The sequence below is a fragment of the Apodemus sylvaticus genome, chromosome 5 (assembly GCF_947179515.1).
Source record: "Apodemus sylvaticus chromosome 5, mApoSyl1.1, whole genome shotgun sequence".
In the NCBI taxonomy this organism is placed as follows: Eukaryota; Metazoa; Chordata; class Mammalia; order Rodentia; family Muridae; genus Apodemus; species Apodemus sylvaticus.
This window is the reverse complement of record NC_067476.1, coordinates 112422397-112444301: the sequence shown is the minus strand read 5'-3', so window position 1 is coordinate 112444301 and position 21905 is coordinate 112422397. Positions and strand designations below refer to the sequence as shown.

Sequence of the window (21905 nt, the reverse complement as noted above, 5' to 3'; positions counted from 1 at the left end):
ACAATTTTTATCTCAAACTCTTCCCCCCCCCCCATCCCTTTCTTAGAAGCCCTAGGGCCCCCATTTCCTCTTGGCAGCAGGGCCGCCCGCCTGCAGGGGACCCTTGTTCCCTGACTGGTGCTCTCATTCTGTAGGCAGCCAGGGGCAGGCTCTGCAGAGCTGTTAGGACTGGAGCGGCTCTCACTTCCTCCCACTCCATGAGCTCATATGGGTGTGGCCCCATCTTTCGTCAACACTGCATTCTCAGAATTTTGCAAAAGGCCTGCTTCCAAGCAGGAGCTTGAGAAATAGTTATTAACTCAGAGATCTGGAGTTTGTCATTTTGCCTCTCTGGGCTTCATTTCCATTTTTGTAAAATGGCCATCATAGCACCCATCTTGCCAAGACTCCATGGACTGAAGAATGCAAGAGATCACAAGACTCAAGCACATTGTATCGCTTAGATGGCACGTCTCCCCAGACAACTCATGTTGAAGGCTTGGCCTCCAGCTGGTCGATGGAATCACTGGAGGGTGACAGACCACGAGGACTATGGCCTACTCAACAGGCCTGCCCACTGAGCTTCTTAACTTGACGGCATTAGTGGGAGGTGGTGGGGACAGTGAGGTGGGGCCTGGGTGGAGGGAGCATGTAACTGGAGGCATGGATTTGAAGGGTGTGCCTTGCCCTTTGACTCTTCTTCCTGGTAAGGAACCTCCGATGACATGCTCTTCCCCGAATGCCATGTTCTGTCTTGCCACAGGCCCATAGGAATGGAGCTGGCTAACCACAGATAGAAATCTCTAAAACCTAGAGCCTTAAGTTATTATTCTTTCAGGTGTTTGGCCGCGGTGACAAAGAGCTAGCGCACAAGGCGCGCTAAAACCTACCTCAGTCTAGGGGCTGAATTCGGGGGAGTATGGGGAGCACAAATTCCTGGGGTGGGGAGTTCCGGGTCTGGTTAAAGGAACACCAAGCCACAAGGGAACTCCTCCATGGGCTTAGCATTAGTTCTTATCCTCCATGATGAACTGTGATGTATTAGTGTCAGCAAAATAAACCCTTTCTCCAACCCCCTTTTGGTCACAGTGCTTTACTGTAGCCATGGAAAGCCTAAGACAGGGGGTCATCAGCCCCATTGGGCAGGTGGAGAAGGGCAGCTCAACACTTAATGCAGACCTGCCATGCAGCACACTGTGTTCTTTAATCCCCAGGGAACCATGGGAGGGGGCACAATTAAACCCTATTGTACAGCCAAGGTCCCGGAGGTAGGGAGTGGGTGGGTGAACTGTCCAAATCCCTACAACACTGAAGTAGTGGAGAAAGTCTGTGTCTGAATTTTCAGCACAACCGATGTAACCCTGATTCCCTCTGAGCCAAGGGAACAGAACCTTCACATCTGTAAAACCTAGCGAGGACCAAGTTATACAGAACATTTGAAGCTTTGGCACAGTCCATCCTCACCCCCAGCCCCAAAGGACAGGCAACTGGCAGACTCCAAAGACAGAGCTTTAAAGACAAAATGGAACACCCCAAGGCATCATTGTTACCCAGAAATCTTTATTACAAAAATATTTTGCAAGCCAAAAATTTTAAGTTGCAACTATGTACAAAACGGGGCCTGTTTCCTTCTCATCTGGTCTACAGATAAACAAATCCCACTCCCCACGGGGTGCTTTTGCCTCTTCTCTGTACCAGGGTTCCATAGATAGGCTTGGGAGTCCCCAGGCTGCCTGGATAAAGCCATAGCTACACACCTTCCCTGCCTCGTTCCTTTCTCCCTTTAGAAAAACTTAAGACAAAATTAGGATGTCAGTGAGGACATTCTTTTAACTCATCTATACACCCGTATGTGTATACACACGTGATGTCTCTAGGCAGAGGAGAAGGGGGTGGAGCTTCACCAACCAACCCTTTGGAATTAGAAGACAGCCCAAGAACATAGCTGGGCCAAAGACAAGTTCTGGTTTGCTGGGCCAGTGAGGCCAACTCAGCCTATTGGGTCAGCTAACTCCTGGATGCCATTATGGGAAGTATCGGGTCACCAGCCCTACAGATGTGGGTCCTTGCTGTGCTTCTAACATCCCTGTCACACCTACAGAAACAGGCAGGTTGCCTCAGCTTCTTCCTTGAATAGCTGGAACCAGGAATCCCCAGGGATTGGGGACATTAGCGCCTCAACTTACTGAGCTACATGTTAAGACCAGATAGCCAGGGTTGCCGCATTCACTTGCCATCAGGCCCAGCCAGGCCCCGACATCCAGTTTGAAGGGTGGGGGTCAGAGCCTCTGCCCAGAGTCCCCGAGCCAGTGACAGTGGGTGGTTTGCCCTGGCTCACAGCTGTGTTGTCACAGGTCTGACCAGGTTCTGTTCCAGTGTGATCTTGCTGAGGTTTGATGGTAATAACGGACTCCTCCTGCACTAATTACCTCAGAGTGCTGGAATACCAGGTGCTGGCCAAGCGTCCCTTCTCTCTGCATGCTTCTGAAGTGCTTGTGAGTGAAGGGGGGGGGGCGTGTCACTGACCTTCTCCCCTCAATGTGGAATGGCCAACATTAGGTCAGCATTGGGTCAGACGAGGCTGCACTTACCACAGTAGCCATGGAGGCAAAGGGCCAGCCGCGTGGCTCTGTAAGAACAGGGCCTGATTCGTCCCAGTGACGCTGAGTGCTGAAAGTGGCAGCTGAGGAATCCTTCTTAGTCCTCAGGGTTCTGGGAATTGGAAAAAATCTGTTTCTGCTGTAAGAAAAATCCTTCCAGGACAATAAACTGTTAGACCTCAGACTTCACAAGACCCAACCATTCAACACATGACAAAGAGCCAAGATGCTGCAGCTGTTGTTTTAAGGGAAAAAAAATTCAAAACAGAAAAAAGAAAAAAAGAAAAGAAACCCAACAACAACTAAACAGCACAAATCAAATTTTTCTAACACCTTAGCTTCAAGACTGCACAGTTCACATTTCTCAATAATTTACAGGCGTCCACAGAGCAGTGCTGCTGAGTTAGTGCTAGCTGGAGAGAGCAAGCTGGGACTGGAAGGGAGGTGGGGTCACACTGAGCATGCCCAGGGAGTCTCTGCTGGTCTAGGAGGAGAGGGTTCCTTCTCCCCAGGGCTAGTCAGCCTGGGAGGTGGGGAAGGCCAGCACTGTTGGCTGAAAACTTGCTGACTCCTGATGTAGTTCTTCCATGGATGGGGCGGTTTGATCTAAAGGGAATCTGGCCCAAAAGCTCAAGTTGGGTGGAGATGGTGAGCTCTTCTCCACACAGAAGACCAGGCTCTGGAGCATCAAGGAAGCAACCTGGGGTTGCCGAGACCAGGATCCAGAGCCACGAGTGAGGGGCTGAGGCACAGCACTTCTTGGATTCCAGGAAGCTTTCTCCAGATTCCCCTCTGGTTCTACAACACCCAGCCTCCGCCAAGAAGGGGACATGGGTGCCCGAGAGGTGTTGGAGAGCCACGGAGGGAAGACAAAGGCCGCCTGTACCCCTGGTCCTAGGACCTGTGCCACCTGGCCTTCTGGGGACAGGATTGGCTGGCTGGTTGTCCTCAACATGGCCACTCCATGTAGGACAAGAAAACTTGTGGGGATGGGGCCTAGAGCCGACCACAGCCCCACTCACTTCCTCTGGACCTGGACACTGGCATACTCTGAGAAGGACGGCTCGGGCTTGGGGGCTGGCTGTGCCCGGCTGAGGTGGACCATGTCCAGGTCAGCATAGGTGAGGGTATCCTCTGGCCTAGACAGTTTTCCTGTCTCAATGCTTGCATATTCTGTGTGGTTGTTGGGCTCAGGGGCCCGGGGGGCGGGCTTCTTCTCTTTGGGCAGATTCAGGTCTGCGTATGTGATATCGTTGATGTCATTTGTGTCCTGGATCTAAAAGACACAGAGAGAAAGTCATTCTAGAGCCCCAGCCTGTTGACCCATCAACTAGCTACAAAATCTGCTCACTTCTTTCCCAGTGGGCTCAGCCTTCACTTAGGCCCTTCCTGGCCAATGGTGTCCCATTTCCAGCCTTTCCCCTTCTAATCCACCTTCCTCCGCACAGAGCCCGAAGGGTCTTCTGAAACACTGTGGTGGTTATCACATGTCTCTTTCCAGTCCCAGCCTGCTTCCTCCAGCTTCATGTCACTTCCTCATTTCTGGGTGGACCCACCTGCAGCTATCCCCTCCCCCTTCTCATATCTTCCCTTGGCTTGGATCACCCACTCTCACCCCTCCCATGTAAGAGACCCAGTGCAAGAAGTGCAATTTTGCTCTAGTATTGTACCACCCTAAGATACTTCTGGGTCCTCAATACCTCTGGCTTGGCCCAGATCTCCTCTGAACTCTTCAGCTCACATCTCCCCAGCAGAGCATTTACCACCAAAGCCTATGTCTGTTTTGCAACCTTAGTACATGTGGTCTCTCACGAGATAGGGGACACTTCTTCATTTACATGTCTATTTCATAACATTTTTGTTTTCCGAAATTGGGCATTTGTTATTCTGCAGACAACAAGGCTAGCACAGAGGCCCAGTTCATGGTGACAGGATGGTCGGATGGAAGGACAGATAGATGGGAGGATGAGTGCACAGATGGCTGGACAGAGAGATGGATAGAATCGCATGGTCAGAAATCATTTCGCGAAGGCCTGATGACAACTCTGCTCAGGAAGAATGACTGGCCCTATTTTCCAGGTAAAAAATGTGACCTAGGGAGCAGATATAAATTCAGTGATTTTGGTCTAAGTCACTCAGCTAGAAAAAGAAATGAAGCCTGTTGGAGCCTAACATGGTGGACTTCCCATACTCGGCACCTCTCCCCTGAGCCCCGCAGGCGCTCACTGCTGTCTGGGAAACCATGGGGACTGAACTGGCCTCTCTCCCTGGCAAGCTACAGACGCTGGTACTGGAGACCTAAAGCAAAAGTCTGCTAGCTCCCCAGGAAAAAACTGGCCACCTTACTCCAGGACCTGGCATTTGTCCGCATACTCAGTAAGCCTTGGAATGTGAATTTCTACAGGCTTCCGTCACCAATCCTTTTACCCAGAAGATTCCAGAAGGAAGCACAAAAACAAATGATAGGGGGGAAGGACTCTGGCCACCATGACTAGAAACTGTCTCCTATTTGCTAATTACCGCTCAGCTCATGCCTCAGGCTGGTATGGGCTGGCACAGCAAACCAAGGTGTCTGGCCTACAAATACCACACCTCTCCAAGCCTGGCTCTGTCAGCAGATTATGGCTAAAGTGGTGTCAACTGCTTTGGAAATGGCAGGAAAGCTGAGGCTTTCCTTCCAGGTTCAGGACAGGGTTTGTTTTGTTACAAGGCTCTGAGGAACCCTGTGTCCCCAGAGGTGACACTGCTGGACCGAGACAACGGGGCTCAGGGATCCGGGAAATAAATGAATACTAATGCCTATAAAATCTCCTCAGCAATGAGCAGGGAGAAGCTACCAGCTCAAGGAATGAAACCTTGACATCCGTCCAGGTCCTCTGTGACACAGGGGTTTTTCCTCCTCCACAAAGGTGAGAAAGGCCATGACAGGCAGGGAAGAGGAAGGTGAGCTGCTGATGGCTTCCTGGTGGAAGAACAGGCCAGAGCAAGAGCCCAGAAGCAGGAATGTGCAACAACAAAGGAGGCTGGAATCTGACTCCAGGGCATCGTTTACTGGGACACTCTGCCACTGGTACCCCCTGAAGTTATGCAATGGCTCACAATGAACCCAGGAGCCCCAGACTCTCTGGCTAGAGCTGGAGAAAGCTGAGGAGGACTCATGGGTGATTCAGTAATGCACAGATCCTCCTCCCTACCCCAGAGTCTTAATTTAGAACTGGATCTGCAACTCTGGTTGAAGCAAGGAAATCACACCCCAAGTTTCCCGGGAAGGGCAGCTCACCAAACGCTGTACCTGGGTTATTTCCCTGGCGTTCTTCTCGGGCTCGTGCAACCTGGAATGGAAAGAGACTCGGATAAAAATATCTATCTGAAGAGCTTATGCAAATCAAGCAGAATAACACTCAGGACCTACTTCCTACATGAGCGGAGGAGGGACTCTAAGTGCTTATCAAATGTCTGGACACAGGAGCCAGTCTCACTGAGGGAATTCTAAACAAAGCACACTAGCTTTTTGAAAAGCCTCTGTTGGAAGGATCTTTAGAAATGATAGTGCTGGAAAGGCGCACGGTAGGGAGGGCGGGATGATGAAGAGGACTTCCACACACTGCCGTGGGGGACAAGCCAAGGCAATCCTTTCCGGAAGTGGTGGACAAATCACGAGCAAGGATAATGGCCCATCCTTTGAACCTAACTGTACCTTTTGGGGAGGGGGTTGAATATACAGAGGCCCATACCCAGGAGAAGATATAGAAGTAAGTCTATGTCCTGGGGCTTTGCCAAAGGGCAGTAGTTTTTTTTTTGGAAATTAGCAAAAACTAAAACCCTTCTGTGTTCAAAAAGTAGATGAGAAGTTTCCATTTTATGTTTGTGGTGCTGGGGACAGGGTTCAGCGCCTTGCTCATGCTAATAGAGTGGTGTGTCTGAATCACTAAGTGAGGGACTCTCAATGAAAGTGTGTGGGAACAAACCGGAGAGAAAATGCCAGCAACCGTGGTCTGCAGAGCACGGCGCCTAGTTTTAGTTTTCCACATTTCCCAAGCATTCTACATTATAGATATACCTGCACATTGTTAAAGGAGAAGGATCAAATGCCTTGCTCAATAGACAACAACAACCACAGATACACTTCTGGTCCCGCCCTCAGAGCCCAGGCGTGGTTCCCTGGAGGGTCACAGTGAGGGCGATGAGCAGGGACGGGTCCTGCAGGAGTTATATAAATTCTCAAGCCAGAGACTTGGGGCACTCACGCATGAACAATGGCAGACTGAGCAATGGGCTTGGCAGCAGGGTGTTTGATAGAGCTGTCGTGACTGCCTGGATCATAAGGTGCCCCATGTGGCCAAACAGTCCTCCCGGATCCAAGATGCAAAGATAGGGGAGCATGCCGCTCTCTCCCCAGTCACCAGCTCCCTCTCTCCCCAGTCACCAGCTCTCACCTTCTGCCGTCTCTGTTGCTTGTTTGGTTCATGTCCAATCACCACACACACACACACACACACACACACATACACACACCTGTTGTTTGTTTCACCACACATTCACACGCAAACACACACTCACACACACATATATACACACACACAAACACACACACATACACCTGTTGTTTGTTTCACCACACATTCACACACACACACTCACACACACATATATACACACGCACACAAACACACATACACACACACCTGCTGCTTGTTTTGTTCATATCTAATCAACACTCACACAGACACACACAATGTTCTGCTGTGTCTGCCCCCTTAGCCACTCCTACTCCGTCCCTTGTCCCATGCATGAGGGCTACTGCTGCTTTGCATTTTCTGCCTCAGTGACAGCCTTAGCTAACTCTGTCCTCCTTGTGGTTACCATTGCTGAGATGAAACACCCTGACTGAATCAACCTGGAGAGGAAAGGCTTTACTGAAATCATGCCTTCTCATCACCGTTACCATTGAAGGAAGTCAGGATGGTAACTCAAAGGAACCTGGAGGCAGGAGCTGATGCAGAGGCCATGGAGGGGTGCTGCTTGTTGGCTTGCTCCTCGTGGCTTGCTCAGCCTGCTTTCTTATAGAACCCAGAACCACCTGCGCAGGCATGGGACCACCCACAATGGGCTGGGCCCCACCCATCAATCACTAATTAGGAAAATGCCCCTCAAGCTTGCGGAAAACCCAATCTTACTGAAGCATGTTCTTAACTGAGTTTCCTTCCTCTCAGATGACTTTAGCTTATGTCTAGTCAACACAAAACTATTCTGGACAAACTCCACACTACTTTTTCTCTCTGTTAACTTATCTGTGTCCTTTAAGATTTCGCTATGTGTTTCCGCCCTTGAAGGCTTCTCCAGCAGTGCTGGGTTGGTGTGGCTGCTTCTCTATGGCGACCTCACATCTCCTTGCATATCTTCGTCTCTGTTTTCTGTTCCTCCGTGCCACACTGCCTTAGTACATAGACACAGGCACCCAGCAAGCTCCCGTCAGACAGCCCCAAGGCCCTTGCACAGAGAACTCCCCCTTCAGATCTTTGAAATCCTATTTTAACACTTTTCTTTGGAGACAGGGTCTCACTTTGTAGCCTGGGCTGGCCTTGAACTTACAGAGATCCACTCGCCCCTGCCTCCCAAGTGCTGGGATTAAAAGCATATGCCACTGTGCTTGGCTGAAATCCTATTTTAAACAGCCTTATCTGAACCTTCACAGAACTCCCAAAGTCTGCTCTCAGGAGATCATTCCTGTCTTTCAGAGCAGTGTTCCACACTGTAAGCATTTGTCCGTTCTGATTTAAAATTGGCACTGCCATTACTCATGCTGGATTCAGACAAGTGTGGGACACATCCTGGATTCTCCTCTTTCTTATACAAGCTCCTCAAGGCTAACCTGACCATCTCCAAAAGCCACACCAGATTCTGCCTCGTGGTCATCGTATCATGCCGGTCCCGGTCCTCGGGCTGTGAAAGGTCTTGGTTTCTCTGCCTCCATTTATTTCTTACATTTATAATGAATAAGTGAAAACCAGGTGTGTTGGTTCATCCCCATAATCCCAAGTTTCAAGTTCAAGGCCTGCCTGGGCTTTGAGACTCCCATCTCAAAACAAAACAACAGGAGAAGGAGGAAGAGAAGAAAAAGAAGAGGAAGAGGAAGAAGAGGAGGAGGAAGAGGAGGAGGAGGAGTAGCAGCAGAAGTAATTATTTTTCTGTAAAGAAACCTCACCATATATACAGTTCAGTCCACTTCCCCGCCCTGCCTGGTGAGGCTCTGCACAGCCGGTTCCTGCCCCCTCTAGGCTTCCTTTCTTGTGCTTCAGCAGCCTCACCAATGCTCCTCCCTCAAGCCCTTGGCATTAGCTACTCCTCGTCTAGTGTACTCTGCCCAAGTGGCCCACACTGAGGCTCTCATCCACCGCTGCCTACATAGGGAGCACTCCATGATCATCCCACACTGAGGCTCTCATCCACTGCTGCCTACATAAGGAGCACTCCCTGATCACCCCACACTGAGGCTCTCATCCACTGCTGCCTATGTAGGGAGCACTCCCTGATCACCCCACACTGAGGCTCTCATCCACTGCTGCCTATGTAGGGAGCACTCCTTGATCGCCCCTGGTCTCTGGTCATTTTGTCTTTTTTTCTAGCTCTTGCTGCACACTGATTATTAAGCTTTTAGCTTGCATGTCAAGCTGTCTCCCAGGGACGATGAAACCCTAGCACCTAGTCCTGGGCTAGCCTATGTCTGATAACTCCCTCCGTAAATACTTGCTGAATGAATGGTTGAGTGTTTTTTCACTGGATTCCCCCAGTGTCACTCAAGTCTGGCTCCACGCTGAGCTCAATCCAAAACAAACAATTGGGGTAGTCCTGCTATTCTGAGAATAAATCCAGTGAACGTTGTGTCACAATTAAACAATGGCCGTCCAAATGAACCCCAGTGCCCAATAACAGAGCAGACAAGACTCCGGTGTGGGCGGGGATAACAGTGTTCTGCCTGTCTGTCAAAAGGCTGGGCCTGTGGCCAGCCACAGCCTGCAGGGTCCTTTGAGTTCAAAGGCGTAGGATCCCCCGTCACCCTCCCTGAGGTGCTAGGCTGTCTCCTACACCAGCACCAATGTCTTTCAGAAAGTATTTGATCCCATGCTGGGCTAGAGCCACCGCTGCCCAGGAAACCACCATTAAAGCTTGCTCCCCACCATCACTTTGGTCTAGAGACATGAAAGAAGCGAGTGATTTAGCTCCCTGGGTAGACTAACACTGGAATGATATGAAAGGGCAGAAAGGGACAGGTGGCGGGAAGCAGCGGAGCATCAATGGGGAAATGTCGGTGTCGGTACCACAGGTCCTGCACAGACCCGGGCCAGCTCGGCACCACATTGACTCCTCAGATCCTGGCTGCCTCAGCCGCAGGACGTGGAGCTGTGATAATCTCCTGGGGCAGGGGCTCCCAATGAAGTCATGGAGTCTGACTCACAGGCTCAGGTTGGGTTTGTGTGTGAACAGCTCCTGAGGCTTCAGCAACTCACAAGTCTGGGAAGCCCTGTCCTCCAACAAGGGTAGGAAGAGAGACTCGTGCTCACCAGTGGGATGCCATGAGTGAAGGCACAGATGGGCGTGGGACATAGTAAGTGCTCACTAAACAGAAGCTGCAACTGCGGCTGTCATCTCACACTGCCACTGTCTGCCAGAACTGCACTAACAAAGTAAGGCAAGTGAGAACAACGGGAAAAACGGACAGCGACCCCTCCCACGGGGAAGAGTTCCAGGGGCTCCCAGCTCCTCACGGGCGCTGCACTGGTGAGGGATGGAAACTACTCAGTCATTCATTCAACAAGCCTTTATGGAAAACTTCGCCATCCCAGGGATGTCCCTCAGAGCTGCTGGCTGTGCGTGGGAGGGACCCAGTGCCACTGTTCAAGAAATGATGGTCAAGAAAACACAGACAGGCCCAGAGCTACTTCACACATACCAGGATGTCCACCAGAGCAGCAGAGGCTCGCAGGGGGCCTGTGAGAGTCCTCAATGCTACAACCAGTTCGTGACCAAGCTTCTTGACTCTGTCTTTACAACTAAAGTTTGACCACTTCCTAGCCCACATTCCCCCAGCCCAAGCCTTCCCATCTGCTCAGAGTGGCCCAGGCCTTTCCTCACCGGCCCTCTGCCGCCACCTCACCCGTCATTGCCTGGCTTCTACACATGGAGAATGCGACACTTGTAAAACAAAAGCTAGATCACATCTCTCCGTGGAACCTGTGAGTTCTTCTACAGTCGCAAGCTCTATACCACTGCCTTCTGCTCCAGATCCTCAGTTCAATTCTGAACTCCAGAAGGAAGGAGAGAAGGAGAGAGGGAGGGAAGGGAGGGGGAGAGACAATGATGGAGGAAGGACGAAAAGATTTGCACAGCTCATGAGGACGCAACCTCACCGGAACCGACATGAAGCCATTTACAGTTTTATACTTCATGGCGGCGCCTTCACATAGCAGATTCCAGGGTGCTGTCCAACTCTTCTGGGGAGCACCAGGGCCCATCTTACAAGCCAGAAAAGCCTTTCTCCAAAAGCTCACGTGGCTGGCTGCATGGCCTTCCTCATTTCTTGCCCTCCTGTGCCCAGTCAGTTGGGCCTCCCAACCCCAGGCGTGGCTCTACCTGTTGCCTTGTGCAAGCATGCAAGGCCTGCGTCAGAGCCCCAAGCGTCAGCTCCCTGCTCACACGTCTCTTCAGCAACTGCGGCTTCCTCTGCCTAAGCCCTCACACATGGCCACCTATCCCGGCTGTGTCGCAGCCACCATGCTCTGGATGGCTGTGCTCCCACACTCACTTCCTGAATCCCTCCCCAAGTCTGAGCCCAGGTTGGACCCTAGCTCCTGGAGCAGAGTTCTGCACCAGACTCCCCTGAACATAAACAACTGCACTAAGGTGCCCTGTGATGTCACCACCTGAGCTCCTGAGCGGGCTGTGACCTCTGATGGACTTTATCACCACACTCGCAGATCTCCCAGGCTACACCCTACTGACGTGCTTGGCAGAAGGAAGGAGGGGAAGCTGGCTTGGGCCCTGAGAGCTGAGTCCAACAGAGTGTGCAGGACTTCATGAGCACAGATGGCGAGAGGAGGGAGGCTACCCTTGGAATTAGGTAAAGGCCTCTGGCTACCAATGCCAATGTGCCCTGAAATCTATTCCTTTAAGGCAATCATTAAAAACAGACCTGATAAGCAGGGTATAAGAGAAAGAGGAATGCGGTCAGATATAAGTGAGGACTGGTGATTTCCAGTATTTTGGGGATCTGTTAGACAACTAAGTAAAAGCGGGTGCCTGGGAGGATGGCTCAGTGGGTAAAGTGCCTGTTATACATAAAGACCAAGTTCAGATCTCTAGACTCCATATAAAGCCGGGGTGGCTGCTTATGTGTCTGTAATCCTAAGGGGAGATGAAGACAGGAGAGTTCCCTGCTTCTCGGCCAGCAAACCTGGCAAACGCAGTGGAACGAGAGACTCAGTCTCAAACAAAGCGCAGGCAAGGACCACGGTAGTCCTGGCCTTCACACATCCGCACTCTCACACACACAAGTGTACTTACACACAGATTACAATAATAAAATTGGTGAGTATGATATAGCTCAGGGATGCACTTACCGTGTGGAAGAAGTTGACCCCTTGGCTGAAAGAGAAAAGGAAAAAGATGTTATTTAGCCAGAAACAGGTTTGCTGTGTAACTTTCCTTAAGCCAAGGTTTGCCTTCAGGGGTGTGGGGAGAATCCGGCCATGAATGGCCAAGCCAGAGGGCTAAACTGGGCTCATGTGTCCCCCTACTGTCCCGAGTAGCCTTCGGCCTCAGAGGGCCCAGGTGCCCTCCTATTCTCCCATAGGCGTCCTCTCCACTCAAGCACATCATTTTGGCAGTCCCCAGTTAGGCCCCACATGGTTGGAGAGTGTATTCAAAGAGGAATTTGAGTTGGGACGCCCCAGGCCTGTTCCCTGACTAATCTGCTGTGTGACCCTGGCTGGGTCACTTCCCGTCTCTGAGCTCCGTAACTCACACAGTATCCATTATTTGCTAATCCTCACTTTCCAAGAAACTGCCTGTCTGCTTCGGTGCTTTTAGGGATGCTGGGAGGCTGCAGGAAGGGCATCATCCCACAGATTATCTCTGGGGGATTATATTATATCTGTAGCAGTTTGGTTCCCAGGCTGTTATAAAGCTATAATTAAAACATAAGCACTGAAATAGACTCAGCACTGCACTTTGAACAGGCCACCCAAGGATGGTGAGAAGCCATCCTTCAGGGGTGTGGCTGCCGGTGGGGGAGGGGCCGGCAGCCGGTGGGGGAGGGGCCGGCTGGGGCTTCCGGGAGCTGGATCCTCAGGTGAGCGGGGAGCCAGTGTAGAGGAGGCTGCAGTCAGCATGCCACAACACCAGAAGGGTCCTCATTTTAAACCAGACTACGGATGCCTTCCCAGACTCACATTAGCTGACAGGTGACATGGGGTTCTTCATTCTGAGGATAGCCATGATGGGGGAGAAGCGGTGGCTTCTCAGGGTAGAGGAGGGAGAAGCCGTGTGGTGTGTAGGGGAGATCCTAACATGCTCTCTGGCTTTGAATTCTGGCCTACCAGTCATGAGGTTCTGAACAAGCTTTATAATGCTGCCATGCCTCAGTCGCCTCATCTGTAAAATGGGTCAGTGAGCCTCCCAAGGCTCGTGGTGAGAACTGGTTGCATCATTACATGCAAAGGATCAGGAGTACAGTGGGTCCCGGGCTGAGCACATTTTGGTTGTCACTGTTGCGTGAGCCTGTATTTTGGAGCCGGCCTCTGCATACGCTCACCACTCAGGGCCTGGGTGGTCTCCTATGACCGCGGACCTCCAGGCCACCATCCCTCCTCTGATCCCTTAGGCACTGATGCTGGGCCACACAACAATAAGGCCCACTGCTGGGCCTCTGAAAGGACAGCTGGGATGTCACCAAAGTCTACTGAAGTGCTCTGTCTGCACTGTGCTGGGCCAGGGACACGCTTTCCTGACAGGAGCAGGCGTCCCTCCTGTGTACCCCTCTGAAGATACTCTGGGAACAGTCAGGCAAAACAAGTAAACAAAAACGAACTTAGGACTTGGGTCCTCAGGCAGGACTTGGTTTGGCTGATGTTCCAAAGGTGAGTCTTTCCAACTGGTCCAGATGGGACAGAAAGTGTGGGGCTGAGACAGAGGAGGTGCTAAAGGGATGGGAGACCAGTGGTCCACATGGTCCCTCCTCAACCAGGCGCTCAGCTACAGGATGGCAGCTTGGGGTGGTGCTTGTTTTCACACTGTGGTTTGTGAGGGCCACACTGGCATTTTTAACCACAAAGAAAACAAATATAATTAAAAGATCAGAGTTTCATATATATATATTATATTGAATATATTATTATAATGAATATTCATTTACATATATATGTATATGAATATGCGTTATTTATATATAATGTGTACTGAGTTGAGATATAAAATGTTACATCTAGGGCTGGAGACACTGCTCTTCCAAAGGTCATGAGTTCAAATCCCAGCAACCACTTGATGGCTCACAACCATCCATAATGAGATCCAATGCCCTCTTCTGGTGTGTTTGAAGACAGCTACAGTGTACTCACATACATAAGATAAATAAAATCTTTTTAAAAAAAATGTTACATCTATCTATTGCTTTTGGTAAAACAACAACAACAAACACAGAAACCCAGCATAAAGCAGTCTCCTCCGGCATAGTGGAGATGTGTACTGGAAGGTCCCAGAATGTGGCTGACCTACCATTTCACAGCAGTTCACTTGAACCTCATAACTGTGGGACTGTGTGAGGCAGTCTGTGGCCTGGTTGAGCAAGGCTTACTGCAGAGACCCAGTAGAACATTCTACAAGGGACAGAACCAGTGAGCCATGCTTCCAGACTCCCGACTCCTCAACTCCATAATCCTGTGGCCATCAGTCACGTAGGGCCAGGACCCCCAGTGTTCTGGCTGGACTCCACCCCTACAGTCACCTAGCTACAGCCAGGTAACCCAGCCCACTAGAAAAGGAGGCTTCTTGGCCCTCCTTGCTCTCTCTTGCGCTTGCTTTGGTCTCCCTGTTTTCCCTCTCTCCCCTTTCTTTCCCCCTCTTTCCACGTGGTCATGTCCAGCTCTCATCCCTCTATCTTTTCTCTCTCTCTTTACTCCTCTATCTCCTTTTCTCTTCCTACTTTTCTATAATAAAGCTTTGAAAGTATGAACTGTTTCTTCTTATCAAAACCCGCCGTGTAGGAGCATGGAGCAGGCCTCAGTGTTTCCAGCCACCAGGAAAGGACCCAGGACTCCCTGCCCAGGCAGCCTCTTCCCAGCCAGGCTTCTTCAACACCAGGGGCCATGCGCAGGCAGCCTCTCTCTCTATAGGCGCAGGTCCAACCAGTTTTCCCCAACGCAGGGGTGGGGTGGGGTTCCCACACTAACTACTCTTCAAATCGCTGCCCCTGATTAGCTATGTGACTTCGAACAAGTCAGATGAACAGCTTGCTCCCCACCGGTTTCCTCTAATGTTGCTGTGGCATAGTTACACCAATCTCAGATAGCGGGAGGGACGCTGGTAGAGTCCATGGTGGTAAGGACAAAACAGTCTGGAGCCTGTTTGCCTGACTCCAAGGTCAGAAGCTTTGCAGAGCCATAACCACACATGCACATGGGCACCCAAGGGAAACACCGCCTGGCCAGGAACTCACATCTTCCTTCCCCGATGGAGCCATGCACCTTGCTGCTGTGAGGGGCTTTCCTGGCGTATGTATGACTCTGGCTGTAGGAGCTGCCCTTGTTAAACATTTGTGTCAGGACTTTCCTAATATCCTACATGGAAACTCTGCCGCTCTCCCACTAGGATTCCAGTTGGGAGTTCTAATTGAGGGACTTGTTAACATGGAGCCTGGACACATACAAGGGACCCAGAAGGCTGCAAGCAGCTCAGGCGTCTCCTCTCGGAGGCTGGCAGGAAGAGCCTCTGAGACGCCTCGTGCCATCCAAACAGCTCCTTGTTTCCTACTCCCTCAGTAGCAGTCCCAGGAGGACATGAAACCTGGGGTGGTGATGGTCATTTTAGAGCCAAGAGGGAGCACAGCTGAGGAAAGAGCCTCTTAGACGCATCGAGGTGAAACTGTCCCATCAACCCCCCAGCACTAGGAAAGTTGAGAACCACTACCTTCCGGGCTTCTTGTCCCTGGAAGTCTCGTATAGTTAAGAACCCAGGGGCCATCCTGTGAGGACGGCCTTGAGAGAAAGCAGAGATCCCACTCACCTTTCTTCTGTTTGATCCGGAGGAGGTAGAGGGCAGCCATCAGCAGGACTACTAGCAAAGCACACGCCACACCCACACCGATGAAGATGTTCCAGTTGCTGTTAGCATTATTATCTGAGGACCACAAGGGAGAAGGGTTTCATGCACGCCACTCCAAAACAGAAACAATGAAAGCCTGCCGCCCCTCTACCCTGAGTCATCATTAGCTGTGGACCCCTGGCTGGGCCGTCTCACCTGTCTAAGCTTGTCTAAGTACCCACTCAGGTCACTCATGAGCAGTGCCAAACGCACACTGCTGTCAGCCACAGAGAAAGTAGGCACAGGGCACAGGCAGAAACCACACTACCTATCCTGAGGAATGGAAACTCATCCCTGCTCATCGGCCACAGCAGCAGGACAGACAGACTGCAAAGCAGCTGTCAGGGGAGGGACTGGGGAAGATGGTGACAGTGGAGGGCTTGCTGCTGGCACAAGTCCTGCACAGTACCCAGGGCTTCACACGAGTGCCCAGGACCTGACCTACAGTATCTATGTGGTAGAAGACAGGCAGACTCCTAAACTAGCAGTTCTCAACCTGTGGCTTGTGAGTCCTTGAGGGATCGAATGATCCTTTCACAGAGGTCACTTAAGAACATGGGAAAACACCGATATTTACACTGCCATTCACAACAGTAGCAAAATTACAGTTATGAGGTAGCAACGGGAATCATTTTATGGTTGGGGAGGGGTCACGACAACATATTAAAGGGTCACAGCACTAGGAAGGTTGACACGGAAATGTGAACTCAAGTAAGTGCTCCAACTTGTCCTCATCCACAGCAGAGGAGCCATGCCCTCCTGCTGGTTTCCTCTATTATTGAGGCCAATCCTAATCACTACATCACTCAGGAGAACAGAAAATGACCTGAGGACCCACCTGTCCAACCTTTCATCCTCTAGCAAAGTATTTATTTATTGATTCCCTACTGTGTTTTGTGTGCTCTAAAGCTGGTGTTGAGGAAGACAGCCATGGTCCTTGCCAACTAGGGAGTGACAAAACCTATCCATTTTAACATGTCCACAAATAAGCAGAGGCTCAGAGAGTGGCATCGGCTTGTCCAAGATCACACAGCAAGTCAGTGGTAGAGCCTCACGGACATCAACACTTCCTACCTGCACGGACTATGGATCCTCAGAGAATCAGTCATGGGGGAAATCAAAGGAGCACAACACAGGCCCGAGGGGCTCCCAAAGCACCTCTGAAGGATGAGTGGAAAGATGGCCCCGTCCTCTCCCCTTCAGAGGCTCTGCTACGTACAAAGCATCAGCTGCAGTGCCCGCAAATATTGGGACAGTGCTAAAGAGCTGTTGTCATGTGGCCACTTTCAAAAGAAGAGTTCTTGATTGACAGCACACTGGAGGGGCTGAGGTGACACTGCTGACATGCTGACTGTCACAGAACAGTGCGGCAAGGCAGCCATCCTACGCACACACCTTGGTCTAGAAAGTCACGAGAGGACTGTCCCAGGGAGATGGCCACTGGGAGAAGGTGTGGATGAGGATACTCTGCAGTACTGGCTGTCCTTGAGTCGGAGCACCAGCCTCTATGAGACGTTAGAGGAGGTACACACAATGACACAGCAAGGAGCGGAGGCCAGACAGAGTGAGAGGTAAGCAGGGGCCGTAACAGTTGTTAGGTGGAGAAAGCAGGAAGCAGGATGCAAGCAAAGACAGACTCCCTCTCCCTTTCCTCCTCTCTGGTACACTGTGTCAACAGACCCACCTAGACAGGAACCAAACTCTTCCCAGGGCTGAATGGAGGAGTATAAATGTTGGAGAAGAAGGGCCCATTTTAAAATTGTGCTTATATTTATAGACTTCTAGACTGTTCTATAATAAGCATTATATAATAACTTTAAATTGAAAAACAGATAAAATCATGGTAAAGCTTTAAAAAAAAAGCCAGTCAGTGGGAGTGGAGGCCTCACCAGGGATGGTTTCCATGCTTCCTTGATCGCTCGAGTGGGCAAACCCCCGCACGGTATGGCTTTTGGTCTTCGCTGGCTGTTGGTCATGCTTCACCTGGCACGTGAACACCGCGTCCTCTCTATGAGCAGATGAGTTTACGGTGAACAAGCTTGCGTAATTATAGGTCCCATCCTCGTTCTCTGTGAAATGCTCGGGCGTGTCATTCCGTAATATGTTCCCATTCTCCAGCCAGGTCAGCTGCAGACTCTTGGGGTAGAAGCGTTGTGCCTGGCAGGTGAGGTTCACCTGGTTCACGGCCGTCGGGGGCTGCTGGGTGACCTCCAAGGTGGGTGAAACTGAAACAGTACAGGCAAAAGCTCTAACCTTAGGCTGTACTGTGATCCCAGGGAGAGACTGCAGAGCTGAGCCTCTCCCACCATCACAGCAAACCAACAAGACTGCTAGGCATGCATTGCGGACTCAGACAGTGTGGGTCTTCTATGAATGGAATCACTAAGCACAGCACCCAGAATGCAAACAGTGCCTTGTCTGGAGACAGGTAGCTACTGTTACGGTGATAATGACTGATGTCAATGCATGCAGTACCTACAGCAAAATAAATGAAAACCGCCAGGCGAGGGGGCGTGGCTCACACTGGATGCCCAGCAGTTACAGTTGCTGTTGAAATGCAACTACCAGCATGGTGCTAGTTGTAGGGTAATGGCTGCTGTGTGCTTGGGCCAGAGGCCAAGGGCATCTACCTCGGATGATGCCAGACAAGTTAGCAGTCCCACGAAGAGAGCCTCCATCCAAGGTGACGTGGGCTACCTCGCAGATGACCTGAGAACGAATGTCCTCAGAGCTTAGTTTCACCGCGACTGTGCTGACGATGTTATAGGAGGCATTCTTTCCATCAGGATTCACAGTGGTCTCTAAGCGGGGGAGTTCTTTCCCATCTTTGAACCACTTCAGGGTGATGTTCCGGGGAGAAAAGCCACGAGACTTGCAGGTGAAGTTCACTGTCTCCCCAAGTGCGCTCCTGGCTGCTGGGATGAATACCTCCGGTGCAGAAGGTTTGGCTAAAGGAGCATTTATAGACAAGAGATATGATTGTGATGGCCAAGCAAACGGACTGGTGGTGTAAGCCGCCCACCTAGATAGCAACATCATTACTGGAACCCCGGGGGTTGGACCCCAGGGCTTTATGTACACCAAGTACATATTCTACTACTAAACTGTCTACTCTGGTGACACTGTTCATTGATCTCCCTCCTGGTGACGCTGGAATGACCATGCCCTTAGCCTTCTATCTGGGGAGGATGCAAAGGTTCCATAAAATGGAGGAGTCAGGCAGTAAGACAAGGCCAGGAACTCCAGGTCCGAGGTTTAAATCTTCTCTGCTTCAGGGATGTCCAAGATTGCTGACCTATCTCATTCTTTGCTTTAACTACTTTTAACTGCATTCCTGGAAATTCCGCCAACCTAGAGAGAGTGTTGCAGAAGTAAACACAGGAAACAAAGAACACCATAGGACAGCCAGTCGGATCCCAATGGCTGCTCTGAGATGGGTGCCCCTCCCAGAACCACAGGTATGGAATGGGAGGCAAGGTTTCTGCTTTCTCGATGTGGTGAGGATGAGATGGGGCCCTGGAGACTTCCTGCTTCGGATGACAGACAGACACACAGATGCTTCTCAAACATGAAGACATACAGATCTGACCTTGACCCAGATTTTTTATTAAAAATTAATTTGTTTAATGTGTCTGTGTATGTGAGTGAGTTCCTTAAGAGACCAGAGAGGGCATTGGATCCCCTGGAGTTTAAGTCACAGGTGGTTGTGAGCCACCCAGCAGCGTGGGCTCTAGGAGCTGAACTAAGATCCTTGGTAAATGCTGTACAAGCTCCTCAATTAGTGAGCCTCTCTCCAGCCCTACTTTAATTTTTCCGTTCTCCCTGTAAGAACGTAGGGATTCTATTTCTCTCTCCAACCTAGTAGGCCTCACCCATGCTGGGTCCCATATTTGAAAGGGAGAGGCTAGAGGGAGTTTTTGCTTTCAATCTGGAGAGCGTTTGTGCAGAGTTGGAAACAAAGATCACTTCTATGTTAAGAAAGCCAAAGGTGGTTCTTGATTTCTACTTAGTAAAGAGACAGACAGCAAGCAGCCCCACCAAGCAAGCAGACATACTTCTTTTGGTCCTGAAAGGATACATACATGAGGAGGAGGGAGCAGTGTCCCTTGGGGATTATCCAAACTGCTCATAAGCACCCAGCATCATGTCCAGACAGCAGACACTACATGTTTCCATCTGTCAGTCAACACATACCTGCTCCCTAATATCCACCTAATAGGTTGAGGGCACAGAAAGGAGGTGTCACTTGAAGAAGTCAAGTCATAGGGCACCAGCAGCAGTGGAGAGTCATCCATCTGGCCCTAGGGACTCCCTGTGTTTAAATCTAACCCAACTGCAAATGTAAAATATTGTTGAAAAAGCTGCATCTGTACTGAATAGTAACAGACTTTTTCTTGTCACTATTCCCTAAACAACACATAGAGCAACTATTTACATAGCATTTGCATCATATTAAGTATTATAAGAAACCCAGAAATGATTTAAAATAGATGGCAGGATGTGTGTAGGTTCCACGCAAATCTCCCCCATCCTGGAAGAGGGCCTTGAGCATCTTTGGATTTGGGTATCCTACAGAAACCAGGATAAAGTTGAAGTGACCATCTAGTGAGTTCTTGGAGCCTAACACTGGCTGTTCCCTCTGTGCTTGCCAGCCCTGAGGGGTAGTTAGGGTGAACTCCTGTAGGACAAGCTCAGAGGAGAGTGCGACTAGCCAAAGGCATACTGGGTGGGCTTCAGCTCTTCTACTGAGATGATTAATTTAGAACCTAAAAAAATTTATCTTTCAGAGTCTGAAGAGATGGCTCAGGTGTTAAGAACACTGACTGCCCTTCCAGAGGTCCTGAGTTCAATTCCCAGCAACCACATGATGGCTCACAACCATCTGTAATGGGATCCCATGCCCTCTTTTGGTGTGTCTGAAGACACCTACAGTGTACTCATATACATAAAAAAATAATCTCAAGAATCTGTGTTTCCTTTATACAAAGTTGATTAAAAAAATCACCCTGGGAAAATGACATAAACATGACCTCTGGAATACAGGAGGCGTCTAATAAATAACAGCAGTGGCTACTATAGTTAGCTCTGAGACTACACATTTCTTCTTTGGAGCCAAAAGGCACAAAAAGGCCACCACACTGTGGCTCTTTCCTCTTTTCTAGTAATCCCCCCCAGGACCTGAGTTAGGCTAGTCGGTTCAAAACTCCAATGAGGTCACAGGTGTTTCATCCAGATAAGCTATTTAGGAAGCCTGGAGCACTGAGGAAGGATCTGTGATATCTGGGGTCATCAAGGCAGGGAGGGACTGTGCTAAAGAAAGAATTTGTCTCTGTTCAGACACAGATGTGTAGAGGTCAGGAATGCCCCACCCCACTCCTAGCAGAAGTCCAAGCAGAGCTGTCAGAGCTGTGTGGGATGCACCTCCAGTGTTCTGAGGCCAGCAGCTCCTGGAGATGTTTCTGCTCGTCCTTGGGACCCAGGGAGCACATGCTATTCCAAAACACAAAGGTTTTTTGAGTACCAGCTTCATGGGGACTACCTCTGCCAGGGGGAGAATAAAAGTCATAGCTTTTCTTCTGTGGTTCAGGACATGTACCTCAGCCTGGTTGTGGTTAGAAACATCAGACACAAGCTGTAGAGACAGATCTGCAGGTAAGAGCACTTGCTGAGCTAATGTGAGGACCTGAGGTCAAATCCTTAGAATCCTCATAAAAACCTGGACATGATGGTATGTGCCTATAAGCCCAGTGCTGTGGGGTGGTGTGGAGAAAAAAGAATCACCAGGGTTTGCTGTCCACCAGCCTAGCTCCAGGATCAGTAAGAGACTCTGTCCCAGACAGAAAGTAAAAAATAACAGAGAACTAAAGATTCAGACATTCTCCTCTGTCCTCTGCTCATGCACAGGCAGATGTCACATGCACGCACGCATGTACACACGGACACTCACTCAGAAACTTCAGATCCATGTCAGGA

General features: G+C 50.3%; 1 protein-coding gene across 5 annotated transcripts in view; it reads right to left on the bottom strand.

Moving 5' to 3' along the window:
* Nucleotides 1–1519: 1519 nt before the first annotated feature.
* Nucleotides 1520–21905, bottom strand: part of Sirpa (signal regulatory protein alpha) — a 38297-nt gene continuing 17911 nt past the window's right edge. For 4 of the 5 annotated variants that reach the window (XM_052183600.1, XM_052183601.1, XM_052183603.1 and 1 more), the window contains 6 exons: nucleotides 18563–18880; nucleotides 17822–18157; nucleotides 15855–15968; nucleotides 12197–12221; nucleotides 5860–5911; nucleotides 1520–3855 (listed from right to left, as the gene is read on the bottom strand). In XM_052183600.1, the coding sequence (XP_052039560.1) occupies nucleotides 3598–3855; nucleotides 5860–5911; nucleotides 12197–12221; nucleotides 15855–15968; nucleotides 17822–18157; nucleotides 18563–18880 (1103 nt within the window). In that variant the 3' untranslated portion in view covers nucleotides 1520–3597. The remainder of the gene's footprint in view (nucleotides 3856–5859; nucleotides 5912–12196; nucleotides 12222–15854; nucleotides 15969–17821; nucleotides 18158–18562; nucleotides 18881–21905) is intronic. The other variant, XM_052183604.1, reaches the window with a different exon arrangement.